Consider the following 18,291-nt stretch of genomic DNA (forward strand, 5'->3'; position numbering starts at 1 on the left):
AACAACATTATTTGCTAATTATCTTTGCACTGAATGGTTTATGGAAAGCCACATGCCTTTTCAATTATTGTTTGTATTAGTCTTTGTGCATATGGTCATTCTATCTATCTATCTATCTATCTATCTATCTATCTATCTATCTATCTATCTATCTATCTATCTATCTATCTATCTATCTATCTATCTATCTATCTATCTATCTATCTATCTAATCACTTTGGTATATTGTTAGTATATTCAGTTTTTCGGAGTCTCAAGTCTATCCTCGCAATGTATTTCCCGCTATACCAAAAATGTCATCGCCAAAAATGGCTGATCTACTGTACGTACTCACAACGCTTCATTTTGAGCCACACTGTGAGCTTGTAGAAATGTTCACCCCAGTGGCTTATGTTAATGAATAACTCATTGTTGTTGGGGTCATGGTGGCACAGTCGGTAGTGCTGTCGCCTCACAGCTAGAAGGTCCTGGGTTCGATGCCCGCTGGGGACGCTGTGGGCGCTGGGGGCAGTTGCGGCGTGTTCCCTCCTCCGCGTCATCAGTGCTCTTACCCGAGGCGGGGGTTGGCCAAAGGGCCTTTCTTTGTGGAGTTTGCATGTTCTCCCCGTGTCCCCTAGGGTAGATACCCTCACATGTTCTCCCCGTGTCCCCTAGGGTAGATACCCTCACATGTTCTCCCCGTGTCCCCTAGGGTAGATACCCTCACATGTTCTCCCCGTGTCCCCTAGGGTAGGTACCCTCACATGTTCTCCCTGTGTCCCCTAGGGTAGGTACCCTCACATGTTCTCCCCGTTTCCCCTAGGGTAGATACCCTCACATGTTCTCCCCGTGTCCCCTAGGGTAGATACCCTCACATGTTCTCCCCGTGTCCCCTAGGGTAGGTACCCTCACATGTTCTCCCTGTGTCCCCTAGGGTAGGTACCCTCACATGTTCTCCCTGTGTCCCCTAGGGTAGGTACCCTCACATGTTCTCCCCGTTTCCCCTAGGGTAGGTACCCTCACATGTTCTCCCCGTGTCCCCTAGGGTAGGTACCCTCACATGTTCTCCCCGTGTCCCCTAGGGTAGATACCCTCACAAAAACATGCCGTAATCCTGGTCTCTAAACTACCTCCCCCTGGCCAGCCGGGGCGCCTGATGGAGGGGAAAGGAACTGGTTGGAATAACGTGTCCCTTCCACGCGCTACGTCCGGCCGGGGAAACTCTCCCGTCAGGCTCTTTCTCTCTCTCTCTCTCTCTCTCTCTCTCTCTCTCTCTCTCTCTCTCTCTCTCAGTACAGCTACAATAGAGTAACAGATTTGATTCTTTGTTCATTGGAAGACACTGTGCTTTGGGGATGGATGGCTTTGGGTATTGCGGTCCTGCCTCTCCCATTGCATCCTCTTGTGTGGAGCAGAGCAGGTGACTCTGTTTTCTGATGAATGCCAGATAGAGTGATTTAATGTGGGATGTTAGTGAGGTGTACCGATGCGTCACTGTTGGCAGTAGCCAGTGGTGGACAATGTAGGCTAGCTACTCAACCTCACTGTATAGTCAAAGTATAGATAATCGTGGTCAAATATTACTCTACTAAGGTCTAATTTGTCTAATTTGTAGTTCTTGAGGTTAAGGGATTGATCACCCAAAACAATTACTTATATTTATATCTCTTTTTATTTCTCACCCCATGGAAGCCTTGGATTCTTGCAGATTGTTTTGTTTTTGTCGCATTCATATTCCTATTCTTAACCCATATACTGCCTCCTGCTGCTAGACACCGAGCCCATTTCAAAGCAGCACACGCTGGACTCATATCCTAGTGTCTGGGCATCCATCTTTAACCCATTCTGACCTGAGATCAGATTCATACGAGGTTTCCGCCGGACACACACTGGTCTGATGAACCCATTCTGACCTGAGATCAGATTCTAAAAATGTCAGTCGCTCTTCGATTTTTCAAAAATAGCAGACCTACAAGCTCGTATCGCGCCACTCGGTGGCGCGATACGAGCTTGTAGATCTGCTATTTTTCAATAGCTAAAGCATAACATGATGCTGACACCAAAATGGGTGCCCGGTCAGAATGGGTTAATGCTAAATAAATAGCGCCAATGCTAGCGAGCTAAAATGAAGCCATCTTTGCTCTAGAAAGCGCAAATGTTTCCATCTAGACCACCGGATAATCAGCAAAGACCTCCGAACATCGCACGTTTTATCCAAACCATGGAGAGCTCCGTAGATTTCCATTTATTCAGCTTTTTACTCAGCCTGTATGAAGGGAGGTGGACGGCAGCGCGGTTGCGCAATCCGGTCTAGGATCGCTAAAGAAGGAAAGGCCAATAAGCCAAAATAATAATACAAAAAAAAAAAATCAGCGATCTGGTTTGATATCAATAATAAAGCTTATAAGACGGAACATTACACCAGAAGCAGTTACTGGTTGGATTCCTTATGACGGAATGTTCCGCCAGGAGCAGTAAAACCGTTAATTTGATGCCCAGAGGTAGGGCTGACCTCGATTAGTCGAATAGTCGACTAATCGATCGGAACGGGTCTCAGTCCTCTTAGTCGACTGAGCAAAAAAAAGATATATAATAAATTGAGATTTGAACAGTCAGAATGTTCAAATGTGTTTATGTCCCCCACAGACCTAGTGGAATAATACAATATTTTTGTATATTTTTGTAAATATTGTATTTTTATATACAATTTTTTGGGGCAAAAAATTAATAAAAGTTAGTCGACTATTAGTCGACTAACAGCAAATTTATTCATATATCAGTCGACTATACAAATCCTTAGTCGGGGACAGCCCTACCGGTAGGAGACTCAAAGTGCGCTTGCGCAAATGATAGCAAAGTGTGTGTGTTGAGTGTGTGTGTGTGTGTGTGTGTGTGTGTGGTGAGGGAAAACTCCTTCTCTTAAAGTGGACACTGATGGTGGCACTGGGAACCTGGATTTATGCTAACAGCTATACAGAAATAATTAAGACATGGGCTTATAGAAACATGCTTACTATCTGTTTTAAAAACATTCCACTTCATAGAGCGACCTTATCTGCCCTCCCAGACAATAGCAGTTTACTGAGTCTGTTGGTGAAAGCTCACGTCAGTCACACGGCATAGGAACAGTAATACATTCATATATATATATATATATCCACCGAGTGGCACGATACGAGCTTGTAGGTCTGCTATTTTTGAAAAATCAACAAGAACGACTGACATTTTTAGAATCTGATCTCAGGTCAAAATGCGTTAAAGAACCACCATTCTTCTGTGCGTTTGAAATTCTTAGAATCTGATCTCAGGTCAGAATGGGTTAAACTAAGGGCCTAAATCGTCTGAGATGCTCCAGTGCCTTCTTTGTTCGCATGCATAACAGCCTTTGTATCGCACGGATCACCTTAGAAAGAGGGGGGGGGGGGGGGGGGGGGGGGGGATCGGGCACATGGTAACTTCAGGCCCACTTTATCGACTGGGAGATAATACCGTTGAGTGAAGGGATTTAACACCTGACCCCTTCCAGCCAGTCAGTCAGCGACCTTTCAGCGGCCGGCCGCCACAGGCCGCCAGGCTGATGTCAGCATGCTGCGTGGTGGAGTACGAGGCTTTGCTGTGCTTCAAAGAGGCACCGTACCGTACCGTACCGCACCGCACCGTACCGTACCGTACCGCACCGCACCGCACCGTACCGCACCGTACCGTACCGCACCGCACCGTACCGCACCGCACCGCACCGCACCGTACCGCACCGTACCGTACCGCACCGCACCGCACCGCACCGCACCGTACCGCACCGTACCGTACCGTACCGTACCGTACCGCACCGTACCGCACCGTACCGCACCGCCACAGGGCCAGGCTGATGTCAGCATGCTGCGTGGTGGAGTACGAGGCTTTGCTGTGCTTCAAAGAGGCATGAGAGCCAACACTGGGTTTTGTGACGTAGTACAGTACAGTACAGTACTCGACTCAACTCCATTGTATTTGTGTGTAGCACATTTAGCATGACCAGGTCAACCAAAGTGTTGTACAGGTTAAAAGAAAACAAGGAGCAAACAAACAATGCAATATAAACAAACATTATTAGACAACATGAATATAAACAGGCCTTCGAAAATATAGAGCAAAACAGTGCAATATAAACGGACATTATAGTAGGCAATAAATAAGCACAAACAAGTTTTTTTCCCAGTGAGGGGAAAAAACAGCAATACCTCAGCTGACACGAAAAGCCAAGGAGAAAAGTAACTCTTAAAGCAAGGATTTAAAGATTAACTATCGACTGGACAACTGGAATGTGTTATGGGCAGATTATTCCAGAGCCTGGGGGCAGCCTGGGGTCACCCTTAGTTAGTATTATTTTTGGTCGCCAGCTCATTAACCCATTCTGAACGGGGAACCCATTTTGGTGTCAGCATCATGTCGTGCTTTAGCTATTGAAAAATAGCAGATCTACAAGCTCGTAGCGCGCCACCGAGTGGCGCGCTATGAGCTTGTAGGTCTGCTATTTTTGAAAAAATCGAAGAACGACTGACATTTTTAGAATCTGATCTCAGGTCAGAATGGGTTAAGCTCTATGGAGTACAGTGCAGCATAGGCAGCGGATTGGCAGTACAGTGCAGCATAGGCAATGGATTGGCAGTACAGTGCAGCATAGGCAGCGGATTGGCAGTACAGTGCAGCATAGGCAATGGATTGGCAGTACAGTGCAGCATAGGCAATGGATTGGCAGTACAGTGCAGCATAGGCAATGGATTGGCAGTACAGTGCAGCATAGGCAGCATAGAACCCGTTTTTTTTTTTTATATATATTTTTTGTCCCACAATTTTGTAACCCATTTTTCACCCCTGTGTCAATCATCCTGTGATGTAATCCTGGGCTCTACACACCCTCCACCAACCTAGTCCCCATATATGGGGGACATGGGGAGACCAACCTAGTCCCCATATATGGGGGACAAGGGGAGACCAACCTAGTCCCCATATATGGGGGACATGGGGAGACCAACCTAGTCCCCATATATGGGGGACAAGGGGATGTTGCGAGAGAGAGAGGCATGCACACACACACACACACACACACACGGTCCCAGTGTCGGAGTCAGCAGACCGTCGGGAACCTCCCGACGATGCAGACCCCATTCCATATATTTGCATGAATTTATCACATGCGGGGCTGTGAGGTCTGCCCCAGACCGTACAGTACGTTTCCTTCATACAGGAACACAGGGCTGTGAGGTCTGCCCCAGACCGTACAGTACGTTTCCTTCATACAGGAACACAGGGCTGTGAGGTCTGCCCCAGACCGTACAGTACGTTTCCTTCATACAGGAACACAGGGCTGTGAGGTCTGCCCCGGACCGTACAGTACGTTTCCTTCATACAGGAACACAGGGCTGTGAGGTCTGCCCCGGACCGTACAGTACGTTTCCTTCATACAGGAACACAGGGCTGTGAGGTCTGCCCCAGACCGTACAGTACGTTTCCTTCATACATGAACACAGGGCTGTGAGGTCTGCCCCGGACCGTACAGTACGTTTCCTTCATACATGAACACAGGGCTGTGAGGTCTGCCCCGGACCGTACAGTACGTTTCCTTCATACATGAACACAGGGCTGTGAGGTCTGCCCCGGACCGTACAGTACGTTTCCTTCATATATGAACACAGGGCTGTGAGGTCTGCCCCGGACCGTACAGTATGTTTCCTTCATACATGAACACAGGGCTGTGAGGTCTGCCCCGGACCGTACAGTACGTTTCCTTCATACATGAACACAGGGCTGTGAGGTCTGCCCCGGACCGTACAGTACGTTTCCTTCATACATGAACATAGAGCATGAACAGTTTCAGGGTGAATGTCACACAATGATGATGACTATTCATCTGCGGTTAACCCATTCTGACCTGAGATCAGATTCATACGAGGTTTTCCACTGGACACACACTGGTCTGATTAACCGCTTAAGCCCTATTTCAAACATAGCTAAAAATAGCAGATCTACAAGGTGTTTTATTTTATTGTAATTTTTAATGTCCGTGTCTATGTGTTGGTCACCTATGTGATGTTAACCCATTCTGACCGGGCACCCATTTTGGTGTTGGCACTATGTTATGCTTTAGCTATTGAAAAATAGCAGATCTACAAGCTACAAGCGAGTGGCGCGATACGAGCTTGTAGGTCTGCTATTTTTGAAAAAAGAACGACTGACATTTTTAGAATCTGATCTCAGGTCAGAATGGGTTCGTCAGACCAGCGTGTGTCCAGTGGAAACCTCGTATGAATCTGATCTCAGGTCAGAATGGGTTAAAGAGCACCAGTATGTACCAGTAGGGGACAGTAGGGGCGCTGTAGCACTGCACTGTTGCCTGCTAAAAAAATGTCAGTCGTTCGTCGATTGTTCAAAAATAGCAGACCTACAAGCTCGTATCGCGCCACTCGGTGGCGCGATACGAGCTTGTAGGTCTGCTATAGGTATATGTAAGGTTTTGTCCCCTCAAATGGTACCTCGTCAGATAATCCCCACATATCCTACAACAACTTCTGTGAACAGACTTCACTGTAGTAGCTTTTCATAAATTATATTTGTACTTAGGCTGTTCTGCTGTCATGAAAGTTTATAGTTAGAGAAATTCAAAGTCCAGCCGTCTGCTGTTCAGCCTCTCCCACCCCTCACATTGGGGAAGATTCTGGGAGGAAAACAGAAACGGGGTGAGTCTCCTTGTATTCGCAGAATTGACCAACCTGTTGCAAAAAAGAAAAGAAACAAAATCGACCTTGGGTGGAAAGACTCCAGAGGATGTGAGAGAGAAGAATAGGGGTCTGTATATCTCTGTGAATCCAGGCCTTTTGTTCCTGGGAAGGTCGTGTCTGTCTCGGGAGCTTAACCCCAGACAAAATTCAAATCCTCTAATAAATGGCCTCTTTAGACTCTTTTCTGCTGCGTCCGTTTTCAACAAAGTCGCCTTTATTTCAAAATGCCTAAAACATCGATAGAGAAGTAGAGAACTGAAGTGTGACCTTGCTGTCGCTACAGAGCGGCGCAGTCCCTCCCCCTTTCCGATCAAATCATTAGAAAGAAGAAAATAAAGGCAGGAGACAACACTATTTGTTTCGTTTTTCTTCTTATAAAATGATTTGATCGGCCCAAAATATTGTGTTCATTGTCATGATTTGTCACGATCCGAGTTGGCTTTGTCCGCGGCGTAACCGTCTTTAAATAAATACTTAAAGAAAGTCCTATGGTCAGAATGCATTGCATTTCATTTCCTGGGCCGTTCGTTGTTCTGAAAGGGGGAGGGACTGCGCCGCTCTGTAGAGGTCGTTAGGCGGCGAGTTGATGATGTAATATAAGAGCTGTTCCAAAACCAAATCAGCCAAATCAGCCTCGCACTTTGACTCATTTTGAAGCATCAATAGGTGAAAAGAGTTAAAAGAAGAAATCACACTTGTGTGAAGTGAGGTGCGCCTGGTAATGTTTGTTTAAAGTGCTCTAAAAACAAACATTAGAAAGTCCATAGACTTGGCTGTCATATGACGTCATTTCAAAAGCCAGACCGTTGGAGGGGCCAAGCTGCGCCCCTCACAATTCACACTTGTGTGAAGTGAGGGGCACCCACTGTGGCGTCACTGCTTAAGGCAAACATAAGCACTGCTTTCATATCCCTCTCCACTGCAGGTGGTCCATATGAACAGAGCAAAATAAAATCAACTCTTTAACCCATTCTGACCTGAGATCAGATTCTAAAAATGTCTATTACATCCTGACAGTTTCATTATTAACCCATTCTGACCTGAGATCAGATTCTAAAAGTGTCTTTGATCTTTCAAAAATAGCAGACCTACAAGCTCTTAGCGCGCCACTCGGTGGCGCGCTAAGAGCTTGTAGATCTGCTATTTCTCAATAGCTAAAGCACGACATGATGCCGACACCAAAATGGGTTCCCGCGCAGAATGGGTTAAAGAGGCAGATTTTCATTTTTCTTTTATTTTGTGGAAACGTGGATATATATATACAGAGATAGTATAACTGTGAGTTAACCGCTAAATAAAATCCATTCTTCACTCCTTTGGTGTTTTCAGTAAAAATGTATGTATTCATGGTTGTAGGGGCCAGATAGGCTAATGGGATGTTTTCATCTCCATATAAAAGCCTCTGCATGTTTTAATCCGCTTTGCCTCCTTTCCATTCAAGCCTCCAGAACTCCCATTCCTCCTTTCCTTCCGTTAGTCACAAGCTGGGTTTGGATTTGTTCTCCGTGTGACTGCGATGCGTTGTGAGCTCATAGATGTTCTCCGTGTGACTGCGATGCGTTGTGAGCTCATAGATGTTCTCCGTGTGACTGCGATGCGTTGTGAGCTCATAGATGTTCTCCGTGTGACTGCGATGCGTTGTGAGCTCATAGGTGACTGCGATGCGTTGTGAGCTCATAGATGGCTGCGATGCGTTGTGAGCTCATAGATGTTCGTGTTGTACATCATAGATGTTCGTGTTGTACTCTGCGAATAGGGAAAGGGACTCGGCACGCATGAAGGCCTCTTTTGTGGAGTTGGTTCCTTTTTGCATCCCCATCTTTGTTAAATGATGTCAGCAAATTGATGATCATCACAAGCTGTACCTCTAATTAGACTCTGGTCTATTGTGATTGGTTGATTTTCTCTCAAATGTTCGTGCTGTGTTATGCCTGAGGAAGGTCTGGGTTTACCGAAGCGTTGCCTTTATTACATAATTAACTCATGTACCGAGCAGATAATCAGTGTGCATGCATATCTTTTTCCTTATCACTGTAACGTCAGCTACTATGACATCATCACAGCCTGTAACGTCAGTCACTATGACATCAGCCATCTATGACATCAGCCATCTATGACGGCGGTAATCTACCTGTGGGTCGGCACGCCCCCAAGGGGGTCCCCACATAATTTCCGGGGTCCCCCAGATAAGACTTTTCATACCTCAACAACAAGAACAAAAGAAAGAAGAGAAAGACCATTCATTACTGCATCGAAAGTAATCAACAAACTACACTATGAAAACTGCTCAAACATTGGCCAACATGGTCAAATAATAATAAGAAAGAGGCAAACGTTGTGAAAATAGCAGATGCACAAAAGCTCAGAACGCCTCGCAGTGCGATGATGCTTTGTGGGCTTAATGTATATAATATACATGGTCTATTTTCACAACATGTATCCTGTGGAACCGAGTCAAACTAAATGAAGTGTCTCAACTCCTACAATCCAAGTGCTTGTCAGGGTGGAGTCAAACTAAATGTAGTGTCTCCACTCCTTGTCAGGGTGGACCGGTCCCCATGCAGTATTATTATTTGGGGAGGGGGGAGAGGTCAAGGCCTGGAAAGGTCTACGCAACAGACATCTTAAAGTATCCATCCAGCCATATACTGTAGTGATAGATCCAGACGGGGGTGGATGAGCTACACTCTGGGCCAAGGAGGGATGAGAAAGAATCGGAGAGCGATGGAGGCAACCGGAGGGAGCGAGGGCGGGTGGAGGGAGAGTTTCTCCCAATGAATGAGTGTGTGGGGAGGGGGGTGGGTGGATGGAGATAGAGACGGTAGAGAGATAGAGGGAGAGAGACGAGCAGAGGAGATGGCTGCCTGGCTCGCGCTGCAGCCTCTTTAAGCGCTTGGCAGTCTGCTCTTGATTAGGGCCCAGCCTGCCTGCCGTCTCCCGCAGGAGTCTCGCTCTCTCTCTCTCTCTCTCTCTCTCTCTCTCTCTCTCTCTCTCTCTCCGGCCTGGTCGCCGGAGACAAGCTCCTCTGTAATGGTGTCTGACAGGCCAGCCATGAGCCGCGCCGGGGCTGACACACATGCTCCGTTCCTGGGAGGAGAGGAGACGAGAGGTCCCTCCATGAGCCATGACTCACATCATTTATTTTGTTTTGTTTCGTCTTTAACTTAAAGGGGAATACCACTCATTTTTTTTTACATTTTACTACGTCATTAATATACCTTAGAGTTAGAGTCCCCCCGCATTCTGTGTTGCCTAGAACTGGAGGTCTGAAAAAAAAATCTGCAGCATTATGAAGTACATCTCAGTGACATCATAAAGATTATGTACTTCATAATGTGATTTTTTCAGACCTCCAGTGGGGGGACTTTTTTATTATTAACACGAAACACCTCTACGGTATATTAATGACTTGACAATGTTGAAAATGACAGTGACAGGTGTAGCTATAGCCTACCTCTCTCTCCCATAGCTGAAAATGACAGTGACAGGTGTAGCTATAGCCTACCTCCCTCTCCCATAGCTGAAGATGACAGTGTGACAGGTGTAGCTATAGCCTACCTCTCTCTCCCATAGCTGAAAATGACAGTGACAGGTGTAGCTATAGCCTACCTCTCTCTCCCATAGCTGAAGATGACAGTGTGACAGGTGTAGCTATAGCCTACCTCCCTCTCCCATAGCTGAAAATGACAGTGACAGGTGTAGCTATAGCCTACCTCTCTCTCCCATAGCTGAAAATGACAGTGACAGGTGTAGCTATAGCCTACCTCTCTCTCCCATAGCTGAAAATGACAGTGACAGGTGTAGCTATAGCCTACCTCCCTCTCCCATAGCTGAAAAGGACAGTGACAGGTGTAGCTATAGCCTACCTCCCTCTCCCATAGCTGAAAAGGACAGTGTCAGGTGTAGCTATAGCCTACCTCCCTCTCCCATAGCTGAAAAGGACAGTGTCAGGTGTAGCTATAGCCTACCTCTCTCTCCCATAGCTGAAAATGACAGTGACAGGTGTAGCTATAGCCTACCTCTCTCTCCCATAGCTGGAAATGACAGTGACAGGTGTAGCTATAGCCTACCTCCCTCTCCCATAGCTGAAGATGACAGTGTGACAGGTGTAGCTATAGCCTACCTCTCTCTCCCATAGCTGAAAATGACAGTGACAGGTGTAGCTATAGCCTACCTCTCTCTCCCATAGCTGAAGATGACAGTGTGACAGGTGTAGCTATAGCCTACCTCCCTCTCCCATAGCTGAAAATGACAGTGACAGGTGTAGCTATAGCCTACCTCTCTCTCCCATAGCTGAAAATGACAGTGACAGGTGTAGCTATAGCCTACCTCTCTCTCCCATAGCTGAACATGACAGTGACAGGTGTAGCTATAGCCTACCTCTCTCTCCCATAGCTGAAAATGACAGTGACAGGTGTAGCTATAGCCTACCTCCCTCTCCCATAGCTGAAAAGGACAGTGTCAGGTGTAGCTATAGCCTACCTCCCTCTCCCATAGCTGAAAAGGACAGTGTCAGGTGTAGCTATAGCCTACCTCCCTCTCCCATAGCTGAAAATGACAGTGACAGGTGTAGCTATAGCCTACCTCTCTCTCCCATAGCTGAAGATGACAGTGTGACAGGTGTAGCTATAGCCTACCTCCCTCTCCCATAGCTGAAAAGGACAGTGACAGGTGTAGCTATAGCCTACCTCCCTCTCCCATAGCTGAAAATGACAGTGACAGGTGTAGCTATAGCCTACCTCCCTCTCCCATAGCTGAAAATGACAGTGACAGGTGTAGCTATAGCCTACCTCTCTCTCCCATAGCTGAAAATGACAGTGACAGGTGTAGCTATAGCCTACCTCTCTCTCCCATAGCTGAAAATGACAGTGTGACAGGTGTAGCTATAGCCTACCTCTCTCTCCCATAGCTGAAAATGACAGTGACAGGTGTAGCTATAGCCTACCTCTCTCTCCCATAGCTGCCTTGACTGAGCCTGCAGTGTGACAGCTACTACACATTCATCATTTATCATGGACTGTATTATGATGCATGCATGCTGTAGGCCAGGTACCATGAGGGACAGGGACAACCACCACATGTTTAAGCCATTCTGACCTGAGATCAGATTCATACGAGGTTTCCGCCGGACCACACACTGGTCTGATGAACCCATTCTGACCTGAGATCAGATTCTAAAAATGTCAGTCGTTCTTCGATTTTTCAAAAAATAGCAGACCTACAAGCTCGTATCGCGCCACTCGGTGGCGCGATATGAGCTTGTAGATCTGCTATTTTTCAATAGCTAAAGCATAACATGATGCCGACACCAAAATGGGTGCCCGGTCAGAATGGGTTAAACCCTATATAATACTACTTGGTTGATGCGATGCGCTTTTAGCTGAAAGATCTGTTTGTGTGTGCACATGTGTGTGTGTGTGTGTGTCACGTGTTCGCATGCGTGTGTGCGTGCATGCGTGCATGGTCAAAGTACAGTTGTAACTCTAGAGGGTCACTCTTTTGATTATCATGATGATCCATTTACACGACTGTAAACATGAAACGGAAGCGGTTTGTTCTCAGATAATTCCCAGAGCAAACATTGTTCCAGACTGTGTACGACGGAAGCATTTTGAACATTGTGGGTCTGACTGACATAGTCTGGCTGGTGAGACTATGCTGGCCAATAATAATACCCAGCATTATTACGCTGAAACAATAATATCTACAAAAGACAGTTAAAATGTATTTATCTCCCACAATGTGTAGAAGGTTTCAAGCGATCAGCCTCTGAAACATAACAGTCCTCCGACAACTGAGCCCTATTAGATTCCAGACTGCATCCTGAGCACCAGCGGGCAGGAGCCAGTCATACATACTTACTATTAAACACTTTGATTCATGACTGTCAGAGTAGCAGTATAGGGAGCCAATACGATGATGTATACTCAACCCCAGTCAGTATAAAGAGTATGAGCTTGTAGATCTGCTATTTTCAGAGTGCAAACCACACTCTACTGGATCTCTTCCACTAGTCCCTCCCTAATATTTTAGTTGACAAAACTGTCAGTATATTTGATCTCAGATTTAGCCATTGTACTGTAGCGTAGTTTTTTTATTTTGTTTTTATGTTGTTTTCGTCAGTGGAAAAAAAGCTAGTCGCACATTTTTCATCATAGGTTTAGAAAATGGTTAAGATCTAGAAGGCATTATTTAGAATGGGCCTCAGGTCTTAACCCATTCTGAACGGGAACCCATTTTGGTGTTGGCATCATGTCGTGCTTTAGCTATTGAAAAATAGCAGATCTACAAGCTCGTATCGCGCCACCGAGTGGCGCGATACGAGCTTGTAGGTCTGGTATTTTTGAAAAAAATCGAAGAACGACTGACATTTTTAGAATCTGATCTCAGGTCAGAATGGGTTCGTCAGACCAGCGTGTGTCCAGTGGAAACCTTGTATGAATCTGATCTCAGGTCAGAATGGGTTAACGGGTAAACGCCATGCATTATGGACGCACCATGCCAGCAGCCTCCATCAACCTCCCGCTCGCTCCAAGCTTTCATGAGCCTCACAGATAAGATAAGACAGTGGAGAGGGGTTCTGACTGACTCTACAACGGCCGCCTTTAATCACCACCTGTGTCGAGATTTGTGAAGATACGACTGTGTAGCTCCGCAGCGCAGGCGGCACTGAGCCCCATGGGTGGGTGGCAGCCTGCCTGGCAGGAGGGCACTGAGCCCCATGGGTGGGTGGCAGCCTGGCATGAGGGCACTGAGCCCCATGGGTGGGTGGCAGCCTGGCATGAGGGCACTGAGCCCCATGGGTGGGTGGCAGCCTGCCTGGCAGGAGGGCACTGAGCCCCATGGGTGGGTGGCAGGCAGGCAGGAGGGCACTGAGCCCCATGGGTGGGTGGCAGCCTGGCAGGAGGGCACTGAGCCCCATGGGTGGGTGGCAGCCTGCCTGGCAGGAGGGCACTGAGCCCCATGGGTGGGTGGCAGCCTGGCAGGAGGGCACTGAGCCCCATGGGTGGGTGGCAGCCTGCCTGGCAGAAGGGCACTGAGCCCCATGGGTGGGTGGCAGGCAGCCTGGCAGGAGGGCAGTGGTGGAAAAGAAGTACCCAAGTGTTTTACGTATTTAAATAAAAGTACCAATAGCACGATGTAGAAGTAGTCTGTTACAACAAGGAACTCAGGAATTCAAAATATACCTGAAAAAAGGAGAAAGTCAGTATATGCCGAATGTTCCGCTTTACATGTTTTCAAATGAATAGGGAAAAAAAAGTGAGGGGCGTGCGTACATACATCACATCCTGTGAAAATAGCAGATCTACAAGCTCACAATGTGTCATATTGTGAGCTTTAAGATTGGCTGAAGTGGTTAACTATGGTTAATTCTTTATATGCCAAGTGTGACATAATCTCATACATGAAGCTTTATTATATCAAATGAAACTGTTTCGAGAAAAATCTACTTTTAACACTGGCCCAGTTGCTAAACATCGTGAGCTATTGCTAACATTAGCCGTTCCTTACAATGAAATGAAAGTATACCCACATATGGGGAAAAAGCCTTGGCAAGGCTTAAATACCCTTTCCTGCCACCTAGTGGCAGACAAATGTTTTGATTAAAGTGCTCTAAACTAACTTTAAAAGGCGCCCCTCACTGCACACAAGTGTGATCTTTTTACGTAGATTACGAGGTTGACACACACTGGTTGGAGGGCTCCAACACCTCCAGAGCTGCCCGGTCCCGCTCTGTGTCCGCGAGGTCGTCCTCATCTTCATCGCGGTCATCCTCATCGTCCAGAGGGTACGGTGTCAGGTCCACGGTCAGCATGCGGCTGACCATGCACTCGTCGTAGTCTGAGTAGATCCCCAGCAGCGCGTCGGAACGGCTGTAGAACTCCTCCTTGAGGGAGATGACGATGATCTGCGTGTCCCGCCGGGACTCCTCGCGGACGAAGTCGGTCACCTTGCGGATGTTGGTGTTGTCCAGCGAGGCGTCCACCTCGTCCAGGACGAAGAAGGGCGCGGGACGGAAGCTGTGCAGGGCAAAGAGCAGCGCCAGCGAGGCCATGGTCTTCTCCCCTCCCGACAGGCTGTCCATGGGCATGAAGCGCTTCCCGGGAGCCACGCAGCTGTAGCTGATGCCATCCAGGTACGGCTCCGCCGCGTTGTCGGCGCCCAGGATGGCCTGGGCGCCGTCGTTCTTGCACAGCCTCTTGTATATCTTGTCGATGATCACGGCCACGTGCTCGAAGCACTTGTTGAACAGCTCACAGCGCTGGGACTTGACGCGGTCGAACTCGGCGGCGCTGGCCCGGGCCTCCGAGGTGCTTTGGTCCAACGCCTCCTGGGCCTCCCTGAACTCTTCCTTGATTCGGCTGGCGTCGGTCAGCGATCTGAGGTTTGGGCTAGCGGTTCTCCTGAGGAGCGACTCCGCCGAGTACTTGGCCTCTCTCAGGTTCTTCAGCTGGGCCTCCACCTCCTCCTCTCCCTCCGCCACGGTGAGCGTGGCCGGCAGGCCGTTGAAGTCGACCACGAGACGCGCCTCTCGCGTGTAGATCTCGGAGCTCCCCGACGATTCCTCGTCAAGCTGGACGTCAGAGATCTCGTCCAGGCTCCCGGATGTCAGAGGAAGCTCCACGCCCTGGATCTTACAGTCCAGCAGCAGGTTGTGTCTGACCGCACGCCTCTGCTCCACGCACTCCTCGGTGGACACCTGCAGCCTCTGCAGCCTCACCAGCTCTCTGCTCATCTCTCGGACGTTCTTGGCGATCTTGTCCAGCTTGTTCTTGGCGTCAGACGCCTGGGCTCTCTTGGTCTGCTGGCGGCTGTCGAGCTCCTGCAGTTTGTTCCGACTCTCTTGCACCGCCTCCAGCAGCTTCTCCTCCTCCGCCTTCCCATCCTCCGTGGCTCGCTCCTCCTTGGCGATGGTCTCCTCCAGGATGGCCTGCCTCCTCTCCTGCTTCTCCAGCTGCTGTTGGATGTACTCCAGCTGCGCGTTCAAACGTGAGATCTGCCCGTCCAACTCCAGCCGTTTCTGCTCCAGCTCCTCCCGCTCCTTGTGGTGCTCCTGCTCGTACTGCCGGATGTTTTCCACGCCAATCTCGGCACAGAAGTCGCCGAACACGGCATCCTCCAGCTGGTTCATCTTGTGCCTAGTGATGTTCAGTGCTGCCTCCTTCACCTCCATGTTCTCCTGCTTCCTCTGGACGTCCGCCGTCAGGCCGCCCAGCAGCGCCTCCAGGCGGGACGTCTCCGCTTGGCATTCGGGGATGTCGGTCTTGCGGAGGTTTCCCAGCTCAGTGACATGGCCTTCCAGTCGGGTCTGAGCGACCCGGGCCTGAAACTGATGCTGTTTGAGTTCTGCCTCCTTCCTCGTCATCTTGGTGAGTTTGCGCAGCTCGGCCGTCAGCTCCTCCTTGCGCTCCTTCAGCTGCTCCAGCTCCTTCTCGTCCCAGCGCCGGGCCTTGCTGCGCAGGCTGCTGGAGCCCCCGCTGATCTGCCCCGACGGGGAGAACATGGTGCCGTCGTCCATTGACACCGTCTTGATGCGCTGCGGGCCGTCAAACGCCACGGTGCGGGCTTCCTCGATGGTCTCGCACACCACCGCATTGCCGCAGACGAACTGCAGCGCCCTCTTCAGCTGGGAGGCCATGGGACCGGGGGGGAGACACTGCACCACGTCCAACGCCATCTTGGCTCCCGGGATGTCCCTCAGACGCTGGTCGACGGGAGAGACCGTCAGGTAGTCGACGGGCAGGAACGTCTCGGGCTCTCCTCTCTCCGTCTTGATGAAGCGGATGCAGTCCCGGGCCGTCCTCTCCGTGCTCACCACGATGGCGTTCATGTAGCTTCCGAACACCCTGGCGACGGCCAGCTGGTACTTCCTGTGGACGGGCGTGCAGAGCTCCGCCAGGCGGCCCAGCACGCCGTCGGGGTACAGCCGGCGGAGGCTCTCCAGCGCCTCCTTGCGCCGCTGCTGCCGCCGGCTCTCCTGGCTCTCGGCGCCGGCGTCCCTCAGCCGGGTCAGGACCCGTCCCATCTCCTCGCTCAGCTCCTCCTTCCTCTGGCAGTCACGCTGCAGGTCCTGGCCGAATCTCTCCTCGTCGCCGCGGAAGTCGTCCAAGGTGGCGGCCAGCTTCCGGTTGGACTCCTCCAGCCTCTGCGAGCGCCGGGTCAGGTCCTCCAGCCGGCCCCGACTGGCCTGGACGCCGCCCTCCAGCTCCTCCTTCCTGCGCCGGTCGAAGGCCATCTTGTCCTGGTCGGACTTCAGGTCCCACTGCAGCTTGTGGGCCTGCTGAGCGAGCGCCGCCCCCTGCCTCCGGGACGCCTCCCTCAGCTGCTTGTAGCGCTCCAGCTGGCCCGTCTCCAGCTCGATGTCTCGCTCCTCCTGGCCTCGATGTCTCTGGAGCTGCTCCTCTTGGCTCCTCCAGGATCGCTCCAGCTCCCCCGCCTCCTTCCTCCCTTGCTTCAGCTCCTGCTTCTTCTTGCTGCTCTGCGTGTGCGCCTCCCGCAGGGCCTGGCGCGCCTCCTCCGCCTTCCCCAGGTGGTGGGAGGAGTTAACATGGGCCTCCGTGTGGCGGGAGGCGTGCAGCGACTGCGCGTGCGTCTCCGAGCGGATCTCCCTGTCGACGAGCTGCAGCTCGCCGTCATGTCGCTCGCGCTCCTTCCTGGCGTTGCTCAGCCGCTGCTCCCAGTTGTCCAGGTTGAGCCTCTGGTCGCCGACGGCCTGCCGCCTCTCCGCCAGCGCCGCGCCGAGGCTCTCCTCCCGCTCGCTGCGGTAGAGCTCGTAGAGGACCAGCTGCAGGCCGCTGCGCTTCAGCTCGTCCTGCAGAGCCTGGTACTTCTGGGCCTGCTCCCTGTCGTGGGACAGCTGTTTCTTGGTGGCGATGGCGGCCTTCTTCCTGCTCAGATGGACCTGGGTTTGGTCCTTGGCCTCCACCATGGCCTTCTGGGTCCTGTCGTAGCTCTCCTGCAGCTCGCCCGACTGGCTGATCCTCTCGAACACCTTGGTCCGGTCCCTGGGGCTCATCATGGCCACCGACTCCACGGCTCCCTGGAACACCAGGCAGTTCCTGGTCTTGGTGACGATGCCGATCTTCTCCAGGTCCTCCTTGTAGCGGGCCGGCGCCACCGGCGCCCCGTTGACGTGGTACGTGGTGCCGTCGCCCGAGATGCTCCGGCAGAAGACCATCTCCTCCTGCCCGTTGTCGCCATCGCCGTGGCGATAGCGCATGGTGACCCGCGCCGTGGCGGCGACGGGCCGCCCCACGTGGGCGCCGTGGATCAGGTCCCTGACGTGTTTGACCCGCAGCGAGGCGGCGCGCTCGCCCATCACGAAGCTCAGCGCGTCCATCACGTTGGACTTGCCTGAGCCGTTGGTGCCGATGATGCAGTTAAACCTCATGAACGGTCCGATGACTTGCTTCCCTCGCCACGACTTGAAGTTCTCCACCTCCAGTTGTCTCAGGAAGCCCATCGTGGAGGACTTTAAGCTGGAAAGATTTATTCTAAGTTCTTTGTTTGGTGAGATTAACAGGGTTAATGAGCGCTGTCCAACAGATCTATGGTT

At 50.5% G+C, this 18,291-nt stretch overlaps 2 protein-coding genes across 2 annotated transcripts in view; one reads left to right on the forward strand and one right to left on the reverse strand.

Moving 5' to 3' along the window:
- Window positions 1–18,291, forward strand: part of tmeff2a (transmembrane protein with EGF-like and two follistatin-like domains 2a) — a gene marked incomplete at both ends in the record, with an annotated part of 244,960 nt that overhangs the window by 60,407 nt on the left and 166,262 nt on the right.
- On the reverse strand, window positions 14,407–18,198 carry LOC310866365 (structural maintenance of chromosomes protein 1B-like; the record flags this gene model as incomplete). The annotated part of the gene is made up of 1 exon (XM_083775974.1): window positions 14,407–18,198. One exon carries the CDS (start codon window positions 18,196–18,198, stop codon window positions 14,407–14,409), a length of 3,792 nt encoding a protein of 1,263 aa, XP_083632100.1.

The sequence above is a fragment of the Protomyctophum parallelum genome (assembly GCF_964188405.1).
Source record: "Protomyctophum parallelum genome assembly, chromosome: 11".
Lineage (NCBI taxonomy): Eukaryota > Metazoa > Chordata > Actinopteri > Myctophiformes > Myctophidae > Protomyctophum > Protomyctophum parallelum.